Raw genomic sequence first — 25,225 nt, 5'->3', positions numbered from 1 at the left:
CCACCATGCATCTCTGAGAAATCCTGCCTCTGTTTGAAGATTAATGTTCGGGGAGGAGGAAGCACCTTCCTTTGGTCACTGTTTCAGGGTCTTGGAGTCCCTTCATTATGATTGTCTAGAGCAGGAAGCTCTGCAGGCAGGGACCATGTCTTTATTTCCTCCAGCACAAGGCTCGATGCTCATTCAGTCAGAATATGCTGTGAACGCTGAGTGACTGTCTCGGGAAATCCTTCGGGGGAAAGCTTGAGCCAGTATTTAGTAATACTAAAGTATTACTCCTGGAGTAAATGTGGCTGAGGCAAGGATGGGTGGCAATGGTGGAGGAACCAGTAGGAGATTCTGGGAGAAGCACCTGGGTTGGGGGAGGTGCTTCTATCCTTGATTACAGGACTGCTGCGTGGGCTCTATAACTGGATCTGGGATTTGCCTCTAATCACCACAGGCCGGGCTACTCCAGGCTTCCCACACCCCCCCTCTTGCCAACCAGGACCTCTTCTATACCCAGACCCTGGAAAGTTTGTTTACTTCTAAATTCACATCTACTGCCAACATAGTCTCCAGCAAAGTCTCATTTAAACCCTCAGTCACCTCCTCACCCATTTAGGTCCTCACTAGTCTTCCATTGCCCACCTTTAGCCTTTATCCAGGATTCCAGCTAAACCATCTTCTTCCTACTTACACATCTTTCCCAGGCCCCTTCTGCCCTTTGGCCCCAGCCCCCTGAGGCCCAGCCTCCTCTGAGCTCACACTCTTGAGGCCCCTCCTCTGTGAAGGCCCCGCCTCTCTAGAGCCTCAACTCCTCTAGGGCACCCTGTGAGCTCCACTCCTAGTCCTGACTCTTCTTGGCCAAGCTTCTTCTTCTTCCTGGGTTTGGCTTGCACTTTCTTCCCAAGCGTTTCTCCTCTGAGGCAGAAGCAGCCCAGGGGTAAGTGATTTCTCCTGCTTATAGAGTTGGCAGGAAAGTGGAGACAGAGCCAGGGAAGAAGAAGTCTGGGCTTGGAGTGCCTCTGGCTGTCTAGCCCCGTGGGGTTTGAGTAGAGGGTATTTCATGGCACCTGAATTAGACTTTGGTTTTGTCGGGGGGGGGGGGGGGCAGGTGGAGGGGGAGATAGATCAGTACCTTATGAGTTTGGGAAGGGTAGGCAGGTTTACTGGGGTCAGAGTGATACACAGGCCTACACTCTGTTCTCTTCCAGCCCAGAAAGGTTCTCAGCTCTGATGAGAAAATGTGAGTTAAGGGAAGTTATTCCTTGGTGTTTCTCCTCCAGTGTTCTTCCCACCTCTTTGCCCTGCCCTATTCCCAGTCTTTCCTTTCTGACCTGGTGCAGAGCTTGCTTTCTTCATCTTTGTCTCTCCCACAGGGCCCAGCACATAGTAAGCTTATACATGTTTTCTTAATGAATGGAAAATTTTCCATCTGGCTCTGCTGCCTCCTTCACGTTTCACCTCATTTCTCACTGGAGAGTTTGAAAGTCTCTGTGTCGTATCTTCTGGGAGAGGACATCGGTATGCACTTTGCAGAATAGCAGGTCCAGTGTGATAAGGGGGTTCCCCATCACCAGAGAGGATTTGAGGGTCTTCTTCCTCCAGGCTCAAGGAGCTAGGTATCTATTTTTACAGCTGCTCAAGGTATCTCCCTGCCTTTCTTATCTAATTTTAAATGTTATGGTGGGGGATTGATTATGAGCCAGGTCAGTCTAGAGGCGGAAAGATTTCCCAGGTCCCCTGGGGTGTGGCTGCCTCATGGTCTTTAAAAACTGGGCCACCAAGAGGCAGTTTGCTGTTATCACAAAACATATTTGCAACTCTTTCATTTCAAAGGCCTTTGGAGTATTAAGCTCTTCTCTACCCTCCCTGCCTCCCTACTGCCCTGTATGCTGTGGGCAGCACCCCAACACCAGAAGCCCAGACAACACTTATCCATGCATGACACCTGTTTTCTTGGTTATATGTGGTGAATGTTGATTTCTCTTACCCTCTAGTAGTTCTTGGGCTACTTCTCTCCATTATCAATTGATATATGTTATATGCTTCCAGAAGGCAGATTCATTTCAACCTTAATTAAAGCAAAATCATGTGGCAAGACCAATTTCTTCAGCAAGTATATTCCAAATTGATCAGTAGGATTTTTGGATGATATTCACTTGGTTTATCCTTGTCCCTTTTTTCTTTAATTATCACAGAAATCACAAAGCAGAGTGGGGATGAGAAAGAACTAGGAAGAGGTATAAGAGTTTCCCTTAAAAAGTGGTGGCAGAAAAAAAAAAAAAGTGGTGGCAGAAGCTGGTTGTTGTAGATTATGTTGCCTGAGCTGGTGTGAGTCAGGTGGTTCTTGGTGGAGAAGTCATCTGGATCTCTATTTAGAGAAGAGCTCAGGACTTTGAGCCAGGATACAACTTTCATATGACTCCGATGATCTGGTATCTTTCCAACAACAAACCAAAACAAAACCAATTAACTTTCCAAGGGAGCAAGTGGTGAAACAACTACCTACGGTTTTGAAAGGACAAAGCACAGTTGATGAGAGAGGACAGAGACAGCCAAATCCTCACATGGGAGGACAGAAGGACACATTAAAGGTATGAAGGAAGATAACCAGAGAGACAGTTGACCTTTTCTAAGCCATGTTGTATGCAGTGTATTACTGAGAGTGTCTATTGGGAGAAGGTACATGGAAGAAGGCGCCATGGGCTCTGACCACTCACAACTGCTAGTCTAACAGTAGAGACAGAGTATAGTGATGGATGGAAACACTGGGTGAGGGGTGCCTGGGTGGCTCAGTGGTTGGAGCCTCTGCCTTCGGCTCAGGTCATGATCTCAGGGTCCTGGGATCGAGTCCCACATCGGGCTCTCTGCTCAGCAGAGCCTGCTTCCTCTTCTCTCCCTCTCTGTCTCTCTGTCTGCCTCTCTGCCTGCTTGTGATCTGTCAAATAAATAAATAAATTTAAAAAAAAAAAAAAAAAAAAAAAAAAAAAAAAAAGAAACACTGGGTGAATTTCTAGATTCTGTGCTTACAAGGAAAGGAAAAATTTGAGGGAGGAAAGCAAAGGAGTTTATCGAGGCTTCTTAGAAAAAATGACTTGAGGTCAGTGTTCATTGTAGACAAAGGCCTTCCTATATCACAATTGTAGTTAGGAAATGAAGTGGGTAGGCATATGGGTTTCCTTCTACTGGTTTCTCTTGAGGACTTTTATTAGAAATTCTGTGTTGACAACGTCCAGGGTAGAGAAAAGTGTGTAGAGACTCATGGGGAAGTAGGGAAGAAATTGATTTTCACTGTTGACATCAATGTCAATCCCTTAATTTCATACCCTTCCTGGCTAAAAGGCTAGTCTCTTCCTGATTCCTTTTTAGAAAATCTAATTCTCTTTCTTCCTGGTAGCCCATCTATTTTCTGAAGAACTGCAGAAACATTTGTCAAGTAGTTCACTTTGTTTTGGCATGATAGAAATGTTAAAAATTTCCAACACCTGGGTGGCTCAGACATTAAGCATTAGCCTTCGGCTCAGGTCATGATCCCAGGGTCCCGGGATCGAGCCCTGCTTCTGGCTCCCTGCTTGGCAGAAAGCCTGCTTCTCCCTCTCCCACTACCCCTCTTGTGTTCCCTCTCTCACTATGTATCTCTCTGTTAAATAAATAAATAAAATCTTGGGGGGAAAAAAAAGAATTTCCAACACTGGATTCTAACTGAAATTAAACCTGTATGTGCCAAATCATGAATGAGGAACATTGCATTCTTCAGTTATTCCAAAGGGACTAAGAAAAGGTACATGTTCACAACCATCCCAGAATGATACTAAGTAATTTGGAGTATATACAGCCTCTAGAAAAGCCCTGGCTATCTGATCATTTACCCAAATATGGTACAAGGACACTATATTATGCCTACATGTAGAATGGACTCCATAGGTTATAGGAAGGAAGCACATATGTTTTGGTCTACATCTGCATAGATTTGGGGCTACATTTGGGTGGATGGATTTGGTCAACATACAGTTGGTCTGCTGTGTTATTCTGCATCAGGATGGGTTTCACTGACTTGGAATTCAATCTCTACCTGACTGGGAGGGGATTTGAGAGGTGTAATACTGGAGGTGGTAGGGTAGGTGGCTGAGTTGGAGGAGGTAGCTGTGTTTCCTCTGGGTCTAATAAGCAGATAGTTTGAGGGGTTCCGTGTTTCCAAGTTCAAGTCTTAGTTGCATGCAATAATATTTATTTGCAGAACTAGGGTTTCTAGTCTCTTTGAAAGAACATGAAGCAAGTTGTATCCCAAGGAGTTTTTATTTTAGAAAGGGAGACGAAAGCTTCTTCAAAGTATCATGCAAACAGAATATAATACAAAGTAAGATCACAGGTGGGAGGATACCTGGAAAGTGATCCATTTGGTGAGGTTGTTCTCAGAAAACTCCTGGGAGATAAGTTTGGATATTTATTTCCTTTAGACTGAGCTGAATTTTGTTACTTCAACTTTCTTTCTGACTTTTCAGGGAAGCCTTACTTCTCATTCCTCAGGGGAGAGTTTATATTTTATTACTACTTCAATGGTTTCTCTCTCTTTTTCTTTCCTGCATAGACCAAGACTGAGATGATGAGGATGATGATGACGATGATGATGATGATGATGATGATGATGATGAATTAGTATTATATCTTGGTATATAGATCTGTAGCAAATATTTAACCGGATCTGTCTGGTTGGGCAATTAGATTTACTGGTTCAGATGTGGTGGCATTTGCTTTGTGTTTCTGGTGGGGACATGGAAGGAAGGCCTGAAAGGGGCTCTGTTTATTGGATCATGGCCCAACCTGAAGATATAGCTTGAACAGGTGTCTTCCTGGGAAGTAGTTACTCACAATGCCATGATGGGGTAATTCCCCCTCTTCCATGCCGCCTTCTCGAGTTGACCCATGGTGTACAGAAGATACTCTCTAGTTTCTCCAATAGTAGAAAATCTGATTCTTAGTACTCTTACCTTCCATTACCAAGGAAGCCATCTGGGATCTTGACATACTCTTACCATGACTGTTCATTTCTTATTGAGGAGTACCTTTCTTGGTCGTAGCTGATATATCTTTTACTTATTTTGGCAGGTGGGGAGGTTCATGAAATGCCCTTAATTGTAAGTTCCCAGAGAGGGAAATTCTTTATTTTCCACTATTCTCTTTTACTGTGTGTAACTGAACATATGATGGGGGTAATGGTGGTAGAGTTGATAATTTAGGGTGAATAAAAATGTTGCTTTTCCTCTAAGTCTTTTGAACAAAGGATTAGTGTGGTACCTAAATTTTCTCATGTGGAATTTGCCTTTGTATTCCTTTATACTTAGTTGAAATCTTATTTCTTTAATGACTGTATTTATTTATTTGAGAGAGAGAGAGAGAGCACATGCCAGTGCATGAGTGGGGGAAGAAGCAGAGGGAGAAACAGACTCCCTGCCTAGGAGGGAGCCCCAATGGGAGCCTGATCCCAGGATCTCAACCTGAGCCAAAGGCTGATACTTAACTGATGGAGCCACCCAGGAGCCCCAAAATCTTATCTCTAATAGACTAAATCCAGTCTTTCTCACTTAGAAACTTTTTTGGCTTCTACTTGAGGGACCAAGTATGTGATTAGGTACCACACTAATCCTTTGTTCAAAAGACTTAGAGGAAAAACAACATTTTTATTCACCCTAAATTATCAACTCTACCACCATTACCCTCACTTTAGCTCCAACCCAAAGTACAGAGAACCCATCTGTGTGGTTATTTATAAACAGTGCAGGCAAAAGGTAGCAAATCCAGAAATACCTTTTCTCTGGGAGCTTACACTGTAAGTATACTTCCCTATCCTCCTGACAAGTGAAATCCTATTCTACACCCATTCAATCCTTTGAATATTGTCCTACTCTCCCTTCTGCAGACGAGATTTACTTGTAGTTATTGCAGCTTGAGTATCATGTCACGTTACCTAACGTCAGAGCATTAGGTGACTTGTTTTCCAAACAAGTAAAGCAGTGGGAGTAATAAAACTCTGTGTCATCTGTCTGTTCAGTTGTCACACATTGAGGGGAAGACACTGCGGTGAATCATAAATGTCACAGATAACACCCTTTGTCTAGGCTGCCTTGGGTTACTTCCCTTCTACTTTTGCTTTGTTATGGTGAAAGAGACTTGGACCTCAGTTCTTGTGTCAGATCTCTGACATCCAAATTGGTCTGTGGAGCTTGGGGTCCTTCCTTGGCTGTGGCCAGTTAACTGTTCATCTGGGAAGGGAAAGGCAAGCTAGAAGCATCCTCAGGCAGAAGCTCCGCTCTTGGGCTCCACTTCACCACCTACTACTCCTAACCTTCTCTCTAACGGTATGTTCTCCCCATGCAAAAGTCTAAGCCATTGACTTATGACATTGGACATTGAAGAGGGGAGTGTAGAGGGCAAGGAGAGCATACTGGAGAGATCAGATATCTATCTATAGGTGTGGCCAGAGAAACTTTGGGAAGGAAGGAGGATCTTGCTGAACAGGGTTTGGAAAGAGGCTGTTCTAGGCAGAGGGATGGTCTGTGTGAGAGCTGATGATAATGCCAGCAAGATGTACATGTGTGGTGAAATATTTGTCCTGTTTAAGTAGGAGCCACAGAAATGGTTAATACTAGGAATAATTGGTAGAACAACAATGAGAAGAAAGACTTAGAAAAATAATCTTAGAAGTTTTGACTTAATGGAGTGTAGGAAACTCTGGGTCTAGGGGTGTGTGTGTGTGTGTGTGTATGCATGAGTCTTTTTAAGACTTGAGGAAAAGTGTCATTTTCCAGAAGGAGGATAGAGAGCACTCACACTTCAGTTATCTGAAGCAATGCAGTTGTCAGGAAGAATGTGATTGAGGGCTTTATCCTATTTCAAGGGCAGCACTCTCTGACAGCTGTTGGGTGAATCTGAGCGAGAGCTGAGAGGTTCTCATTGCTTAGAGTTACCAATATTATGGACCAGGAGGGTGGACAGGGAGTATGGCAGGAAGCTGGTCCTGGATATGCAGTATTTGCAAACTGTAGGAACCTACTAGATAGAGGTCTCATGTGGATAATGTGCTAAATGTCTAAGTGATTTCATGTTACCTGAATTGAATTGAGGTCTAGGTTGGTGATTCCCAACAAATGAGTTCAATTGTAGTTTCCGAGATTTATTCTAAATTTTTATGCAATTTACCTGAATAAAGTCAGGCTCCAAAGGCTGCTTTGTCAATCCTGTTTCTGAACATATGTGGCATTTTTTTCCTTTTGAAACTAAAACAGAAAGGCAATCCGTTACTTTCTCTGTTGATCTTCCCACAATAATAGCATATTCAAAATATCTATTTTTCCTTATCTTGTGGCCATACTCCTTAGTAACTTTAACAAAAGAGAAAGAGTTCTGTACTGATGCCTAATGTCCATTGGTCTTTGTGCTTATTTCCGTGGATAATTAATAAATACTAACAATGCTCTAAGTGCTGTGAGCTCAGAGCTGGTCACAGACATGGGTCATAATGGGAAACACAAATGCCCATTTTTTAATAGTCTAATAGGTCAGGTTTCTGGTTGTCAACAACAACCAAGCCAGAAATATCAATCTGATATAGCTAAAATATTCTTTCCAGCATCACCCTGTCATCTTAGCTATGGAAAGACATTAACCATGTTTTGAAGCAACTGATGAGCTGATATTTTTCTGGTTCTGGCTCTTCTGGGTTAAGGATAAAGAGGACAATGCCATTTTGGCAAACGTTCAACCTGTGAGGAAGTGATGTTGGCTGTGAAAAGTAAGGAGAAGATTAGTCAAAGCAGAAGGATCTGCATGAGTGCAAAGGCTCATTTTCAGGAATTGAAATGTGGCCAGTGAAAATGGTGTTGAGGGGACCATGTGGCCTGTGGAGGTAAGGATGGGAGAGAGATCAAGAGCAGCCCTCTAGTGTGTAAGGAAAGCATGAAAACTGTAATGGTGGAGAAGCACAAAGGAAAGTCAAAGGATTTTTAAGCTGGAGAGTGACATACTTTCATCTATGTTTTGAAATATTTCCTCCAGCTTTTTTTAAAAAGATTTTATTTATTCATTTGAGAGAGAGAGAGAGAGAGCAAGAGACAGAGCATGAAGATGTGGAGAAAATGGGACGCTTGTGCATGGTTGGAGGGAATGTAAAATGTTGTAGCTGTTGTGGAGATTTCTCTAAAAATTGTGATTTCTCAAAAAAATGCATATACAGTTACCATATGATCCAGCGATCCCACTTCTGGGTATACAGCCCAATGAGTGGAAGGCAGAGGCAGAAAAAGATATTTGTATACCTGTATTCGTAACAGCATTATTCCCAACACCCGAAAAGTGAAACAAGCCCTACCAAATCCATTTCTTGATTTGCCACTTTAGTTTAGTGGGTGGATTGTTACAGGATTTGGCAGGAGTTTTTCTTGGAGACTTGGGATGGAAACTGGTTTCTGAGTTTGGAAGGAGCTTAGAGACTGGGAGAAACACAGGGAGGAGGAGGGAGGGAAGGGGAAGCTGGGGGCATTATGGAATTCCTGCAAGCTGGCTTCCTATTCTCTGACCCCTGTCTGCATTTCTTTAAATATGCCCCCCGAGAAAGCACCTCTTTTGTGAGAGAGCATGTTCTAGTCTCTCTTTTTGCCCTTTATCTCTTTAAAACAAACAAACAAACAAAAACAAAAAACAAAAACAAAAACTTCTAGGAATCTCAAGATACAGTAGTTAATCAATACATATCTATATTCCTTTTCTCTGTCCTAAAAGCCTCTTTTGGTTGCTTGTCACAATCATGAACCGATTCTTGCCCTAAGTAGTGCAGGTTGGGGGTAGAAGTATGGAAATCAGAAGGAGGAGGTATATGGATCCTGACCCTGCCCTCTGGAAGCTTTTAGACTGTAAAGGAATTTAAGTGACACACCTAGGACACTAGCTGATAGGATGGAAAAATGTTTCAACTGATCATCAGGTCAGGCTGTAAGGGCTGGTGAGAAGGGGAGGAAGGTTGGAGATGGGGATCAGTCAGGATGGCTTAGGAAAGGCTTCCTAGATGTGGGGAAAATGTTATAGAATATGGTTGGGAAGGACTAGAAGGTCAAGACTGAACAGAAAGGAGTGAGGAGGGCATCCCTGGCAGGGCAGGTACTTACCAAAGCCAAAGGTACATCTCAGGAAGGCTAAGTCAGTATGTGAGGAGCTGAGTTAGGGAGGAGGTGATGGGTCTGAGGGGAGCTCCCACAGCTGGGTCAGAGAATTTGGACTGAACAGAAACTATAGGAATACTTGCAGATTATTTCATGAGAAAGGGTATTTCTGAAAGTGGTATTTGAGGATGATGTTTATCTGTGCTGTTATAAGTTGTATTTGTAGTAAACTCTCTCAGGATTCCCAATCATGGGTTTGCTTTATTTTCCCTAAGTTTGCTTCTTAATTATTTGTTCTGCCTACCTCTGTTGGAGTCACAAAATATTATTTAATTCCCAGATGTTTTGTTCTTTGGGCTGCTTCTCTATTATTTTTTTTTATATTGTAGTGATTTTTTTCAAGATTTTATTTATCTGACAGACGCAGAGATATCACAAGTAGGCAGAGAGAGAAAGGGAGAGCTGAGCTGAGCAGAAAGCCTGATGTGGGGCTTGATCCCAGGACCCTGAGATCATGACCTGAGCTGAAGACAAAGGCTTATCCCACTGAGCCACCCAGGCACCCCTGCTTCTCTATCATTTTCATACTCTGTCGTAGGCCCACTTTGCTTCACCTTCAGTAAAAGTGGAAAGAGCATAAAGACCATCCTGCAAAACATAGTTGAGAGAAACAGAAGTTATCAAGTATGACCCCTCTCTACTCCTGCCATTCAGATGGTCCTCCTCTGGGATTCCTGCTCAGGGTCCATGGATGGACTTCAGCAGAGCATATGACATTTTTTTAAAGGTGACCAACCTTGTGTGAGTCAACAAATGTGAAGGACCACTGTTGTGTCTTTTTTGGGAGGTAGATGGCTGGTGATGGTTCCCCAGAGACAGAAACATGATACAAACATCCTTAGGGCCAATGACAGGAGCCTCCATAGATGGTTGAAGGAGCTGGAGGAGAAAGAGGAATGGGGAAAAGGGTCATGGGTTCAGAGGGACCTAGTCGAAGGGGTGCCCCATCTTCCCTTGTTCTGAATTCTTTTTCTAGCAGGTATTGTATTCTCCATATCCTGGGCAATTACAGGATTCTGGTTCCCCCTCATGTTAAATCTACTGAATGTCTGCCACTTAGGCTCTGTACCAGGTCCTCTCACATTATCTCCTGCAATTCCTGTGTTGAATCTGCAGTGCTCAAAGTGAAGTCTGTCCCTCCCTCATTCATGACGTGTTCCCACCATCACACCGTCTCAGGCCCCCTTTCAATGCATTTTATTTTCCCCTTCATCCTTATCTCTATTATTATCTCCCCTCATTATAGAAGGGGTGGAAAGTACATTCATGGTCATCAGTACAGCTGAATGTGTAATGCAGAATGAGGTGAAAGAGGGCCAAAGTGCCATCTGAACTTAGCTAGCTGATTTTGGGCCCAAAAGTTTAAGACCAGAAAACCAATATTTGTATTTTAAGCTCAAATGATTTATTAAAAAAAATGGGTAATTGCAATGAGACATCTAGTCTCTGAATTAATGTATCATAACTCATGCTCAAGCACCAAGCACACATTCAGTGTGTGATTTATTGCACAATATATTCATATCCTATTGTGTCTTGCTGCTTAGTTAGTATATGAAGTTAAATATGTTAGATGAACCCAAATGGCATTGCATCATGTAGTGCATAAAAAGGAGAATGTTGGGAAGTATTTCACACTTTTTCTGTGGGGAAAGCAGGACTAATTTCTCTATGCTGTCCTTTGATGTCAGTTTCTGTGATCTTTGGCCTGCAACAGGTTACGTGGGGTTTCTGAGCTTTGGTTGGTGGGTTGAATAATGGATTTAGTAAAAATTTATTGTTTACCATGTCTTAGGCATTATGGAGGGAGAGTACATACCAGAAGAAATATGAAGCAGCAACTTTAAAAACTTGAGCAACGGACCTTGGCAGCCCCAACCCAACTCTGCTTAACTCAACCTCACTGAAATTGATCTGAGACTCTCAGCTCCCTGAGCTTGCTATAGCTCCTTGATCCTAGACTCATCTTCAATCCCAGCTATCATGCTGTGTCAGGCACTTTGAAGATCCAAAGCTTGGTCAAAAGCTGGTGCACAGACATATGGTGGAGTAACACAGGGCTGACACTGGCCCTGCCAGAGGCCAGACTACTCTGGATTTAGTGGTCCTGGGTGTGGACAACCCAGTGAATATGATTGTGTATATCTTGGCTGGCGAGGTGGTTAAAGATATAGCAGGACCAGACACTGTGATCTGCTTTTTGGTGACTGGCCTAGCTTCTATGTTGGGTGTACTGTGCTATGCAGATTAGTGCCCAGGTTCCCCATTCTGGCTCAGCATACCTCTACATCTTTGTCACTGTAGGTAAACTTGGGTTTTCACCATTGGCTGGAACCTCATCCTTTCCAACATTGCTAGGATAACCATTGTTTACCAAGCCTGTACCTTACCTTTTTTTTTTTTTTAAAGATTTTATTTATTTATTTGACAGAAATCACAAGTAGATGGAGAGGCAGGCAGAGAGAGAGAGAGGGAAGCAGGCTCCCTGCTGAGCAGAGAGCCCAATGCGGGACTCGATCCCAGGACCCTGAGATCATGACCTGAGCCGAAGGCAGCGGCTTAACCCACTGAGCCACCCAGGCGCCCTGTACCTTACCTTTTGACAATATTTCTGGTGACAGGATTTCTCAGATCCTTCATTAGAGCATCCCACTGCATGTTTCCCATGTCTTTAAAGAAATTCTAGGCTTCTTTATTGTGACCCTTGTGTTCTTGCTCATAGAATTACTGATTCAGGAAACTAGGCATGTTTTCCTGATTCTCAGCATGTTCACATTCATGGACATTTTCATTCTCAGTTTTGTCATCATCTCAGGCTTCATTAAGGGAGACCTGCACAACTGGAAGCTCACAGAAGAGGACTATGTAAAGGCTGGACTCAATGACACCTCTCACTTGGCCCCTCAGCTCTGGAGGATTTGTGCCTTTTGGCTTCCAGGGGATTCTCCATGGATCAGCTACCTGTATCTATCCTTTTGCTGGTTTCACCCTTATTATTACCAGAGTTGAAGAAGTCATGATTCCTGAATATTACATCCCCATGGGGATTGTGATTTCACTGCTCACCTGCTTTTTGGTGTCTTTTGGTGTCTCTGCAGTACTTATACTTATGGTTTCTTACTACCAGCTTTGACCTGGGAGCAGGTTGCCTCAGTCATTTCTCTGTATTGGTTGGGCCTACTGTGTTGTAGCTTTTGGAATTTTCTCTAGTATTTTTTTAAACAACGTTGGCTTAAGTAAGTACTGTCATAAGTAATAAGCAGATAATGTGTCTTGGGAATTCAGAGTTGAGGAGATGGCACAGTGGTAAAAGTTGACTGATGAAATCAGAGAAGAATTTGTAGAAGAATGGCATTTAAACCAGCACTCTCCAAGCCCAGATGGAATTTTCCACACATGGGCAGGAGGGAAAGATTTGAAGGCAGAGAGAACAACACCAGGAAAAGCACAGGAAAATGAAGCCATGTTCAGAGCACACTGAGCAGGCTGTGTAGCTTGAGCCTCGGCAGTGTGAGGGGACAACAGAGCAGGCACACGTGGACTGGAGCCAGAGCTTTCCTCTGAGCACAAAGCACTTTGCTTTGAATCCACCACTCATGCTGAAAAACCCTGGGGCTGCTTCTTCTACTTAGCCATGTCTACATTCTTGGACTTTAAAGTTTCTCTGCTATTGTCTGCTTTGGTCCACCTGCTCAGAAAGTACACAGCTGAGAGCCAGGTATCCTGGATTCTCATCCTGATTCCACCACTAACTAGCAATGTGACCTTGAGCAAACCATTCAGTTCCTTCCATGCTCTGCTTATTTGTCTGTAATGGGAGAGGTCACAGCTGATCATTTCTCAAGTTCCATTTCCTTGAAAAAATCTAGGATTGCCTCTGGTTCTTCTGCCCTATTATTCTCTCAACTGGGTGTCCATACTGCATACCATCTGAACCTGCATCCTGTCCACTTTTCACTACAACCCATAGTTGGAGCTGTAGGGGTCCAATAAATAACATCCCATCTCCCCCCTCCTGTGTTTGGAACCTACTGATAATCATGACATAGAGACAGACGATTGAATCATCAGCTGTAGATCTGCAGCCTAATTGACTTGATAGTCAGTCTTGCATTAGTCAGACAGACATATTCGTCATCACCAGTCGTGCTGAGCAACCTCTGCCTTCTATCATAGGAGAGAGCCTGCTCTTATTAGATTTTCTGGTGTATCAGCAGGTTGGAATGTGTGTATACTATGGGCAAGTTGGTTCTGGATGAAAAAAGAAAACCAACAAAAACTGGAAGGCGCTGAGCAGAGCATACTCACTGCTATCTCCTCAACTCACAATCAAGTCCCAATGAGGGGGTGGTGGTGCTGAGAGGCCAGGAATAGTATGCTGCTCAGTGGTGCTCAAACTCCAGCAGGTGCCACCTCACTTGGAGGGCTTGTGAGGTGAGGCTCACAGGTTGCTGAGCAACACAGGTTGCTGAGCCCCACCCCAGCATCCAGGATTCAGCAGGTCAGGATGGGGGCCAGAACTTACACTTCTAACAAATTCTCACATGATGCTGATACTGCTGGTTCAGGGACCACACACTGAAAAACAAAGCTCCAGCTGAAGGCCTGAATAATGTAAAGATGAAGTGATGGAAATAAGGGTACATTTTTATTGTCCGGAAACTTCAAGAAGGATGAGAGTATTTATACACTTTGGGATCAGAAAGGAGCTGTGCTTGGATACAGAGGGCTGGTATAATCTCTAGAGATGTTACATTTAAAGTCTACTTTTCTGAAACTTTGAGAACTTGAAAATAATTATTGAACACCCTCATTAACTGTTCTCTCAAGTCTTTATCAAACTTCTAGCAAAGCAACTGATATCCAAATCGTCTTTGAAGCTCTTTAGGAAGGAAAGGGAAGGGAAGGGGAGCTGGGAGCATTATGGAATTCATATATGCTACTTCATGTTCCCTGCCCCCTCTCTGCATTTCTGTAAGCACCTCCCCTCTGCCAAGCACCTCCTTTGGGAGAGACTGTTTCCTATTTTAACCAAGATTCACACACCCAGGGCCCTCATTAGGAAATGTCCTCAGGAAATGTTCTTGAAATAGATGATGGGGCATATTCTAGTCTCTTGTTTATATCTCTGTTTGGCCCTTTCACTCTTTCTAGAATTAAAAGAAAAATTTAAAAGTCTCTAGGGATCTTAAGATATAGTAGTCAATCAATACAGCTCTATATATGCATTCTCTCTGTCCTAAATGCCACATATAGTTGCTTAGTATAATTATGAGCAGATCCTTATACTGGGGGGTGAGGGTTGAAAGTGGGGGTGTGGAATTTAGATGGAGGAGTAAGTACGTAGATCTTGGCCCTGCCGTCTGGATGCTTTTGCACTGTAAAGGAATATAAGTGGCACACAAGGACACCACCAGCTGAAAATCAGTCTCAGCTGACCATCAGGAGGACCTATAATGCTGACAGGAAGGTGAGAAAGGTTGGAGATGGGGATCAGTAAGGATGGCTTAAGAAAGTCTTCCTAGATGTGGAGGGAAGGTCATAGAATAGGGCTGAGAGGAGCTAGAAGGTCAAGACTGGACAGAAGGAGGGAGGAGGGTGTCCCTGGCAGGGCAGGTGACTCACCCAACCCACAGGCTCATCCCAGGAAGGGTATGTCAGGATGTGAGGAGCTGAGTTAGGGAGGAAGTGATAGGCCTGAGGGTAGGGGGAGAGTTACAGCAGGGCTCTGACAGCTGGTGCGTTTTATTAGCCCCTTCATCCTTATCTCGTTCTCATTCACCCTCCTCACTGGAGAGACTTATTTTAGTGTATTTAACAAACATTTTTCTGGTCCATGTTCTCTATGTGTAGTTAGATATTGTCTTCCTTTCAACAAACACAGTGCCATCTCTGTCAGACACAGGTGTAGATGGGGGACTATAGACAGGAGCAAAATAGAAAAAAAAATCCTTCTTTCATGGATCTTACATGCTTATGGAGTGAGACAAATCATGAGCAAATAAATAAGTAAAACATATGGTGCCTTAAATAGTGACAAGTGCTGGGGAAAAATCAAGGCTGGAGAGACGAGGTCACTTGTCTGTGGTTAGGAGCAGATTGCAGCTGTATGTGGGGTGATTCAGGAAGGCTGTGCTACAGACATGTTATTTCACCAAATGCAGGGAAGGGAGCTGCCATGTGGATATTTGGGACAGAAGTGGTGCAGTTATAGGGGACAGCAAATACAAAGGCCCTGAGGTAGGGCTTTGTCTGATATATTAGTAGGCCGAATGGTTAGGAGGCCAGTGACTACAGAGAAATGAGTGGGACGAGAGAAACAGAAGGCTGAACAGTCACTGAGTCAGTGACAAATCCTGTAGGACTTTGTAGGTCACTGAAAATACAGACTTTGGTTTCTATTCTAAATTAAAAGAGAGACCAATGGAAGGTTTTGAGCACAAGAATAACATGACGTTTTAAACAGGTATACATGTATCCTTGACAAATACACAGCATTTTTGGGCTGTTTTTAAAATGTACATAGATAGCATTGTGCTAGACACATCACACTGCTTTCACTTTGGCTACCTAACTTGGTCTCTGAGATCTACCCAAGTTGTTCTCTGTAAAGGGACTTTATGAACTCTGACTGCTATGTACATTTCATTGTGCACTCACGGCACATTTTACTTATGTATTAATCTAGAAACAGAGGCTGGCACGGCTCCCACTTCCTGCCACCACAAACAGTCATGTGATGAACATGCTCGCATGGGCCCATTACAGACTCAGGAGAGAGTTTCCCAGGGGTGTGCCCCTTGGAGGGAGAGAGATTGTGGGTTGAGAGGGAGTGTGGGTTCTTAATTCCACTGGGATTGTCCTTCAGGATGGTGCCCCGTGACACTCCACCAATAGTGTGTGATGGTTTGTGTCTCCTCAATGAATTCTCATGCTGATCCAGTGAAAGTCAGGTGAGTTCCCTTGTGGATGAGGAGACAGAGGCTTAGAGAGAGCAGATTCCCTGAGTTACTGTAGTTACGAGAAAGGGCCAGGGCTCACATGCAGAATTTCTGACGTAATGGTCATTGCTCTTACTCTATAGTAACCAGCACTGCCTCTCCCAGGAATAAGATGAGCCATCCACAGGTGAACAGATCATTATTATTAGTAGTGTTACTACTACAACTATTACTATTATTATTGCATTTTTTTGATGTTTGGTTTAATTCCCTAAGCTTAGGACCCCATGTGTTTAACACCAGGGGATGATGCTAGAGGAGCAAGCCTATGTCAGATGATGAAGGAAGGAGAGTGGGGAACCACTGAAGGGTTTGGAGCCTGGGGATGGGTGGAGGATGACTCAATCATATTTATAGTGTAAACTTCCGTACATTAAGAATTGGCTCTTCTTTTCTATCTTAAGTGAGTTGGGAAATCATAACACTGGAACTAGTGAGTGGCAAATAAGGAATCTAGATGGATTTGCAGTCAGAAGGTCTGGCCCATATGTCAGTTTCCTTTCAACAATGTATAGAGAAGATTTTCCAATTATTTTCTTGAGGTTTTTTAAATTTAATTTTTAAACTTTAAATTCTACTTAGTTAATATATGTGGTAATATTAATTATTGATTTCAGGAGTAGAATTTAGTGATTCATTACTTATATAAACACCCAGTTCTCACCACAAGTGTCCTCCTTAGTACCCATTACCCTTTAAGCCCATAACCATCTGCTTCCCTCCATCAGCCCTTGGTGTATTCTGTATAAGACTTTTCCATTTTGACTTGATCTTTCTGTCTATAAAAACTTCTCCAGGGGCACCTGGGTGGCTTAGGGGGTTAAGCCTCTGCCTTCAGCTCAGGTCATGATCTCAGGGTCCTGGCATTGAGCCCTGCATCTAGCTCCCTGCTCAGCAGGGAGCCTGCGTCCTGCCCCCCCCCCCCACCGCCGCCTGCCTCTCTGCCTACTTGTGATTTCTCTGTCAAATAAATAAATAAAATTAAAAAAAAAAAAAGAAAAGAAAACTTCTGCCAACATCCCATTAAATTCTCTCAAAACCAAAGCCTGAGCAGGGAGGATAGTGGGGACTGCCTCCCTTTGTTCTCTATGTATTCTGAAGTTCTTTTCTGGGCATGGCTGTGAATTGTTCATCCAAAGACTTGATCTCCTCTTGGGCAATAGTCATTTGAATAGCAGCAGGGGAGAAGGGGGAAAGAAGAACCACATCCAGGGTTCATTCATTAAGAATATATATTTGACATACTCGGGCAATGTTTCAAGGGAGTTAAAAATAATTTCTTGTGAAAAATTAATAGGAAGTTAAAAATGTGTGTTTTAATACAAGCTCACAGAGTGGGGCATAACCTCCAAGTCTCTGGCAGCTGACATCACAGATTACACAGGGTGTGTTTGGATCACTGTGTGGCTGGTGAAGAGACTTCCTGCAGAAGTGGCCTCACCTTCTCTCCTGGAACCCAGAGAGGCAGGAGAGAGAGGGAAATATTTAAATTATGAGCCACTGAGTTAGGGGACTTATTTCTTTTCTCTCTACCCATCACACATTCATAACCGTGGACATAAAAACTGTAGTGAATCTTTCCTAGTTGTTTTGGGTGAGATGTGTTGAATGTAAGAATTCACAAAACTAAATTCCTCGCTCCTCTCCCTTCTCAGTCATGGACCCTAGATTGGCTGTTGCCCCCATTTCTCCAGTGTTTCCTTCTCAGACAGCCTGGTCCTTTCCTTCTTGCAGGTGGTTATGAAGGTCCTGCCCCTTTCCCCTTCTTCCTCTCTGTTCACTGCACCCTTGTGGGCCTAGGTGGTAAAGGGAAGGGGTGGACTGTCCATGCTTGGCCCTCAGCACAGCTAATTGGATGATGCGGAATGAAGAGAAAGGAACCAACGTGCCAGCTGACCTTGGCTAGCTGATGCTGGAGCTAAAGGTTTATGACTGGGGGGCCAAAGTTATATTTTAATCTCAGATGATATTTTCAAGATGGGTCTACACTTGTGATGAGGCTGACCAGTCCGTGAATTAACCTGTCATGACTCACACTCAAACACTGCTCGCACATCCTATGTGAGAATTACTCTACAATAATTCATGACCTCTTGTCTTATGGCTTAATTAGTACATGACACTACATGAGTTGGATGAACCCAATTTGGAATATGTCCTGTGGTATGTTTAAAAGCAGAATGTGGGGAACCATTGTCCTCTTTCCTGGAGGGAAAGCAATATTGATTTTTCTATGATGTCCTCTATGTTTCTATGATATTTGTATAAGTTTCTATGATATTTGTGCTGTAACAAGTGACATGGGACTTGTGAGCCTTAGTTGGTTGATTGAACACCATTTTCCAGTAAATATTTATTGTTTACTTAGGCATTATGGAGGGATAACACATAACAGAAAAGAAAAATATGAAGCAGCAGCTCTGAAGCCTGAGCAACAGAACTCAACAGCCCCAACTCAACTCAGCTTAACTCAGCCTCATTGAACCTGATCTCAGACTCTCCACTCCTGGACTTTCTACAGCTCTCTGACCCTAGAGTCCTCTTCATTCCAACTAGAATGCCATGTCAGGCACTTCGCAGAATTGGTCCAAAGCTGGTACGCAGACGAATGCTGGAAGAAGATGTGAATGAGATGGCCCCTGCCAGAAGACGGACCACTCTGGATTTAGTGGCCCTGGGTGTGGGCTGCACAGTGGGAGTAGGTGTGTTTGTCCTGGCTGGGGAGGTAGCTAGAGATGTAACAGGACCATCCATTGTGGTCTGCTTGTTGGGAGCCAGCCTGTCTTCTGGGTTGGCTGGGCTGTGCTATGCAGAGTTTGGTGTCCAGGTTCCCTATGCTGGCTCTTCATATCTCTACACCTATGTCACTATGGGTGAAATCTGGGCTTTCATCACTGGCTGGAACCTCATTGTCTTCTTTGTTGCTCATACAGCCACTGTGGCTCGGGCTTGGACCTTAGCTTTTGACAATCTGCTTGGGAACCAGATCTCTCAGACCCTGCATGAGAGCATCTCACCAAATGTTCCCCAGCACCTGGGAGAAATTCTAGGCTTCATTGTTGTGGGCCTTATGTTGTTGCTGATGGAATTGCTGACTCTGAGGAATAGGTGGATTTTCCCGGTTTCCAAAGTGGTCACGTTGGTGAAACTTTTGGCTCTCAGTTTTGTCATCATCTCAGGCTTCATTAAGGGAGACCTGCACAACTGGAAGCTCACAGAAGAGGACTATGTAAAGGCTGGACTCAATGACACCTCTAGCTTGGGCCCTCTGGGCTCTGGAGGATTTGTGCCTTTTGGGTTCAGGGGGATTCTCCGTGGAGTAGCTACCTGTTTCTATGCATTTATTGGTTTTAGCATTATTATTACAAGAGTGGAAGAAGCCCAGAATCCTGAGCGTTCCATCCCCATGGGCATTGTGGTTTCACTGCTCATCTGCTTTTTGTTGTATTTTGGTGTCGCTGCAGCACTAACACTTATGGTTCCTTACTACCAGCTTCGACCTGGGAGCACATTGCCAGAGATATTTCTCCATATTGGCTGGACAACTGCCTACTATGCTATAGCTTTTGTATTCCTCTGTAGTCTTTCTGTCAGCATCTTTGGCTTTATGTTCCCCATACGTAATCTGATATACATGATGGCACAGGATGGCCTCCTGTTCCCTGTCCTTGCCAGAATCCAGACCAGCACATACATGCCCAATGTGTCCACTGTAATCTTGGGCATCATCGTAGGAATCATGGCATTCTTCCTTGGACTCACTGATCTTCTGGATCTCATGTCAGTTGGGGCCCTGCTAGCTTACTCCCTGATGGCTCTTTGTGTTCTCATCCTCAGGTACCAGCCTGAGAGGAGGAATGGGGTAAAAAAAGCACAGGAGCAGGAAGAGAATGGACAGGCAGCAGAGAAACTGACACTACAAGAATTGTTTTTTCCAGGGAGCCCCACCCCCACTCCACTATCTGGCTGGGTTGTCATTGTTTGCTCCTCACTACTTGTTCTGCTGCTGGCTCTCCTCTGCCTGGTGCTGGCCCACTGGCCAGGTCTGCTTTCTGGAGATGCAGGGGCGATCACAGTGGTTGTGCTGCTCCTGGTGCTCATTACTGGGATCACTGGGGTCATCTGGAGACAGCCACAGAGTTCCACTCCCCTTCACTTTAAAGTCCCTGCTCTGCCTCTCCTCCCACTCCTGAGCATCTCTGTGAATGTTTATCTTATGATGCAGATGTCAGCTGGCACCTGGGCCCGATTTGGTGTCTGGATGCTAACTGGGTTTACTATATACTTTGGCTACGGGATCCAGCACAGCTTGGTCCCTTAACCCTACTTTAGTTAGGACCAAAACTGTAGACTCAGCAGTGAACTTAGCAGTGGCAGTCTGTATTTGAGTTGACATCATCACACTTGAATGAAGTCTGGTCCCCTGCGATAATAGAGTACTTTGGGGCACATGGAAAGCTTGGCTTCCCATGGGTAGTTGGTGGGAGAACACTAATACAACTCTATTTATAATGAAATGAAGAATGTGTCTTTGCTCTTTCTCCTTTTTTCTGTCTACTTTCCAAATGTGTTTGTACTACATACTAGGTTTTGAAAGTTATTATTAAAAGAAACCAGAAAGTGTTTTTCTTTCTGTTTAGATCCAGTAGGGAAATACTGGGTAAAATGGTAGTTTTATTTTTAATTTTCTGAGGAAATTCCATAATGATTTCCATAATGGCAGCATCAATTTGCATTCCCACTGACGGTAACTGAGGGTTCACTTTTCTTTATATCCTCATCAACACTTGCTATTTCTTGCTCTTTTATTTTAGCCATTCTATTGGGTATAAAATGATATCTCAGTGTGGTTTTAAGATACATTCCCTGATGAATAATGATGTTGCCCATTTTTCATGTGTCTGTTACCCATCTGGTATGTCTTCTCTGGAAAATGTTTATTCAAGCCTTCAATCCATTTATAGGATTGTTCGGGTTTTCTGGTGTTGACTTGTAGAAGTTCTGTATATACTTTGGATATTAAAACCTCTTTAGATATATCAAGTGTCCTGTGGGTAACTTGATTCTGGATAAAAAAAGGAACTTAACAAAAAAGTGAAAGTGTCTGAGCTGGGCATGCTCATGGTTGTCTCTTTAACTCATTAATTGAAGTCACAGTGAAGGGGGATGAGAAGAGAGAGACCAGGACTAGTAAGTACACTGCTGAGTGGTGCTCAAACTTCAGCAGGTGCCACCTCATCCATAGGACTTGTGAAAACAGATCACTGGGCCCCACCCCAGCCTTTGGAATTCAGTGGGTCAGAGTGGCCCCCAATACTTGTAGTTCTAACAAGTTCACAGGTAGGGCTGATACCTCTGGTCCAGGGAACACAACTGAAAAGGAAAGCTCCACCTGAAGGCCCTGATGATACAAAGATTAAGTGAGGGAAAGAAAGGTGTGCTTTGACCATTGACTTTCATTTAATGAGATTTTTTTTCATTTTAATGAGATATTTAGATTAAAATAACATCCATTAATCCTCTCCCAGTGGGGATATCAGAGTGAATCATTTCACAATGTATATGTATAACAAATCACCACAGTGTACTCATTAAGTAACTTATAATTTTCTATGTCAATTATACCTCAATAAAGCTGAAATTTTAAATATGAAATACCAAAGCTATCTGTGTGTCTTTATTTCTTTATGATTGTAAATCATAGGTAAGGAGTGTATCTTTTTTTTTAAGATTGTATTTATTTATTTGACAGTGAGAGATCACAAGTAGGCAGAGAAGCAGGCAGAGAGGAAGGGGGAAGCAGGCTCCCCACTGAGCAGAGAGTATCAGTACCCTGAGATCATGACCTGAGCCAAAGGTCAGAGGCTTAACACACTGAGCCACCCAGGTGCCCCAGGAGTGTATCTTGTTTACTGCTGAGAGCATCCAGCTGGGAGCTGGGCACATAATGAGCATTTAGTAAATTCATGTTAAAGTGAATTGAACCTTACACATTTCTTTGATGCAGAAAATTCTCCTTTTAGGCTAGTGCTATGTTATTCCTTTAAGACTATCATCTGGAAGACTTCCTTGACAAACAGCATTTCTCTACTTTCAGAACTAAATCTAGAAGTGCCTCTAGACCTGTACTAAGCTATTACAAGTTTTGCCTTTGTGTGGCTATGCCTGAATTCTGGTGACTATCCTGTCTCTTCTATCAGAATGGAGTCTTACTCCAAGCAAGAAGTAGGTTCTTTCCTTCCTCTCGACCCAACATTAAAAACAGTGTTGTTCATTCAGAGAGCAACAGGAAAAATGCAGACCTGGAACAGGAACATACCCAACATGACCTCCGTTGGCCCTGCTCCATGTCTTTCCATGGAATATGGGAAGGAGCCAGAAGTAGTGAAATTGATGAAAGGCCCAACCTGCTCTCTCTGACTCCAGGGAATTCCTAAAGATGAAACTGGCTCCAGTGTGGGCACAACAGGCATCTTTTTTGATGTAGTCAATGACTGGAACAGAAGGGCCAGTGTTTTTCTGTTGCATTTATGTATGGGGCCTGCCCTGGGATAGAGGGCTAGGAAGCTACTTTTTTACTCACGATATTTCTCATTTTCCCCACACGGGGTAGGTGACTCCAGGGAAGCCTGGTGGAGGCAGGACCTCTCATATATTTACACACTCCTTTGGATGCTTCTTTGTAGGACTGGTGCAAAAACCTTGTGAGAGCATCTAAGATATCTTGGTAAAAAACAATGCATACCCCAAATGTGGAGGGAAATGGACTGACATGGGAGGAATTAATAACTGGATAGGAGTTAAGGCATCATTCCTTTGGAAGAAAAGGTATGAGTAGAAACGGAGAAAAAGTTATTAGTCTAGGGACACTTCCTGGAGGAAGACATTTATGGATAAATTTGGGAAATAAAAAAGTGAAAGGTGAGCTGGAAGAGAAATGGGACAGTCATTCTAGGCACATGGACCTTTAAGAGTCATGAAAGAATGAGACTCTTCTGAGGGATTTTTTTTTTCCACATTTCAAGGGAATATGAGCCAGGTTTATATTGTGTATTGTGTCATGGAGAGAGACTCCTGAATCAGGAAGGAATGACATGATTCTCATTGCCATCTGGAGGATAGACAGCAGAAGGATGTGGACAGATAGACTCTTCCTGCGAGACAGTTGTAGCACCTGCTATATCATCTAGATCCTTGCTCTAGTAGTATAGGTATCACTTGGGAGCTTGTAGAAATGCAACGTCTTAGACCCCAACCCAGACCTACAGAATCAGAATCTGCATTTTAGCAGGCTTCCAAGTAATTTGTATGTTCTTTCAGGTTTGAGAAGCATTGGCCTGAGGTGATCAGTGATAGGTGTCTAGTCTCAGAGGGACACTACAAAAGGTCTGAAAACTTTGGAACTGGGAGTATAAGAGGATGAGCCTAGGCTGGGGGAGTTGAATTTGAGGAAGAGGGAGAGTATAGTCATTAGCTTCCCTCTTGTCTCCAGGCCTCCAACACTGGTCACTATGGCAGGTTTTGGCACTCTGCCCACTTTGGGACAATGCCTGTTGTGCCCTCCCAGGAATCTACTTGGTCTTCAGGTGCTCCCCTGGTATAAGAATTGCATATGTAGGGACTGCTGCCCATTCTCCTACCTCTTCTTCATACGATGGCCTTAAAGGGACGGGGGAGGTCATCTTAGTCATGTCCTGACTCAGGGTTGTACTGTCCCTTAATCAAATGAGTGATAATATAATGACACTAATCAAGGAGGCTCTGGAGGTTGGGGGGATTGAAATAGGATTTCTTAAGTATCTGTCCTGGAAATTAGGATACTTTCATCTTTTGAAAACTGTATGAAGACATCAGATGACTACATGGGTGGTTATACCCTGACAGGGCCCAAAACTAATGCTTTTTAAGAGATCTTTTGATGATTCTTAATGGGTTAATAACAAACTATATGAGACCTGTAATTCCAGAGACCTGCTGATAGGCAATGGAACAATGTTACCAGGTGGGCATTTGGGAGTTTTCTTACACTTTTGAGGGTTTATGTACCTCATCCTAAATCAGAATGAGTGAGGAAGACAGGCCAATATTGAAGGAAAACAGACTGAGTTGAACAAAAGGAAAAATATTCTGAGATTAGCAAGGTGATGGGGGATATGGCTGTCTCACTTGGATGTGTTATGCTTCAAATGGGCTCCTGCCCAGAACCAGCAAAATGGATAAAATGAACTCTCAAAATTACTGTTGCCCCAAGAAATCTCCAGTCAACTTGTTAAGTGAAAGACTGGTTTGAGTGTGTGGTGTAGATAAGATGGTGAGGCATGGGGATGATTAATTACAAAAGAAAAAAACATTTGAGCATTGAAATCTGCTAAAAATTGTAATCAGGAGAAGAGGAGTCAAGAAGGTGGAGAAGTAGCAGGGTGAGACGACATCAGGTAGCAGATCAGCTAGATAGCTTACCAAACCATTCCGAACACCTACAAATCCAATAGGAGATCAAAGAGAAGAAGAGAAACAATTCTAGAAACAGAAAATTGACTACTTTCTGAAAGGTAGGACCGGCAGAGAAGTGAATCCAAAGCGACAGAAAGATAGACCACAGGGGGAGGGCCCGGCACCCGGCAAGCGGTGGAGCAATGGAGAACAAAATCAGGACTTTTAAAAGTCTGCTCCAAAAAAAAAAGTCTGCTCCACTGAGGGACATCGCTCCAGAGGCTAAACCAGGGTGAAGTCCATGCAGGGACAGCATGGCCTCAGGTCCCACGGGGTCATAGAAGGATCGGGGTGTCTGAGTATCACAGAGTTCACAGGTATTAGAGCAGGGAAACCAGCTACAGAGACGGAGATGAGGAGTGAGCTCTCAACTCAGGGCTACCTTGAACCGTAATCTGTGGCACAGGCCATGGCTCTGAGAGTGGGGTCCCCCAAGATCTGGGGAGACCCCCCAGAGGAGCTCAGGGATCTGCGGGGTTCAGAGACTCCAGGTGGAGCTGTGTGCCAGAGACAGGGATGCTTGGTCACAGGCTG

The 25,225-nt window shown here is 43.7% G+C and overlaps 1 protein-coding gene across 1 annotated transcript; it reads left to right on the top strand.

Annotated features, from left to right (window-relative positions):
- Positions 1-797: 797 nt before the first annotated feature.
- Positions 798-21,847, top strand: LOC101686750 (cationic amino acid transporter 3-like). Its single transcript, XM_045073231.1, has 2 exons — positions 798-925; positions 18,567-21,847. The coding sequence occupies exon 2, from the start codon at positions 18,756-18,758 to the stop codon at positions 20,517-20,519; it is 1,764 nt and encodes a 587-aa protein (XP_044929166.1). The 5' UTR covers positions 798-925; positions 18,567-18,755; the 3' UTR covers positions 20,520-21,847.
- The last annotated feature ends 3,378 nt before the right edge of the window (positions 21,848-25,225 follow it).

Source organism: Mustela putorius, unplaced genomic scaffold, assembly GCF_011764305.1.
Source record: "Mustela putorius furo isolate JIRA1106 unplaced genomic scaffold, ASM1176430v1.1 tig00537227_pilon_pilon_pilon, whole genome shotgun sequence".
Classification (NCBI taxonomy): domain Eukaryota; kingdom Metazoa; phylum Chordata; class Mammalia; order Carnivora; family Mustelidae; genus Mustela; species Mustela putorius.
This window is presented reverse-complemented; position numbering and strand designations above follow the sequence as displayed.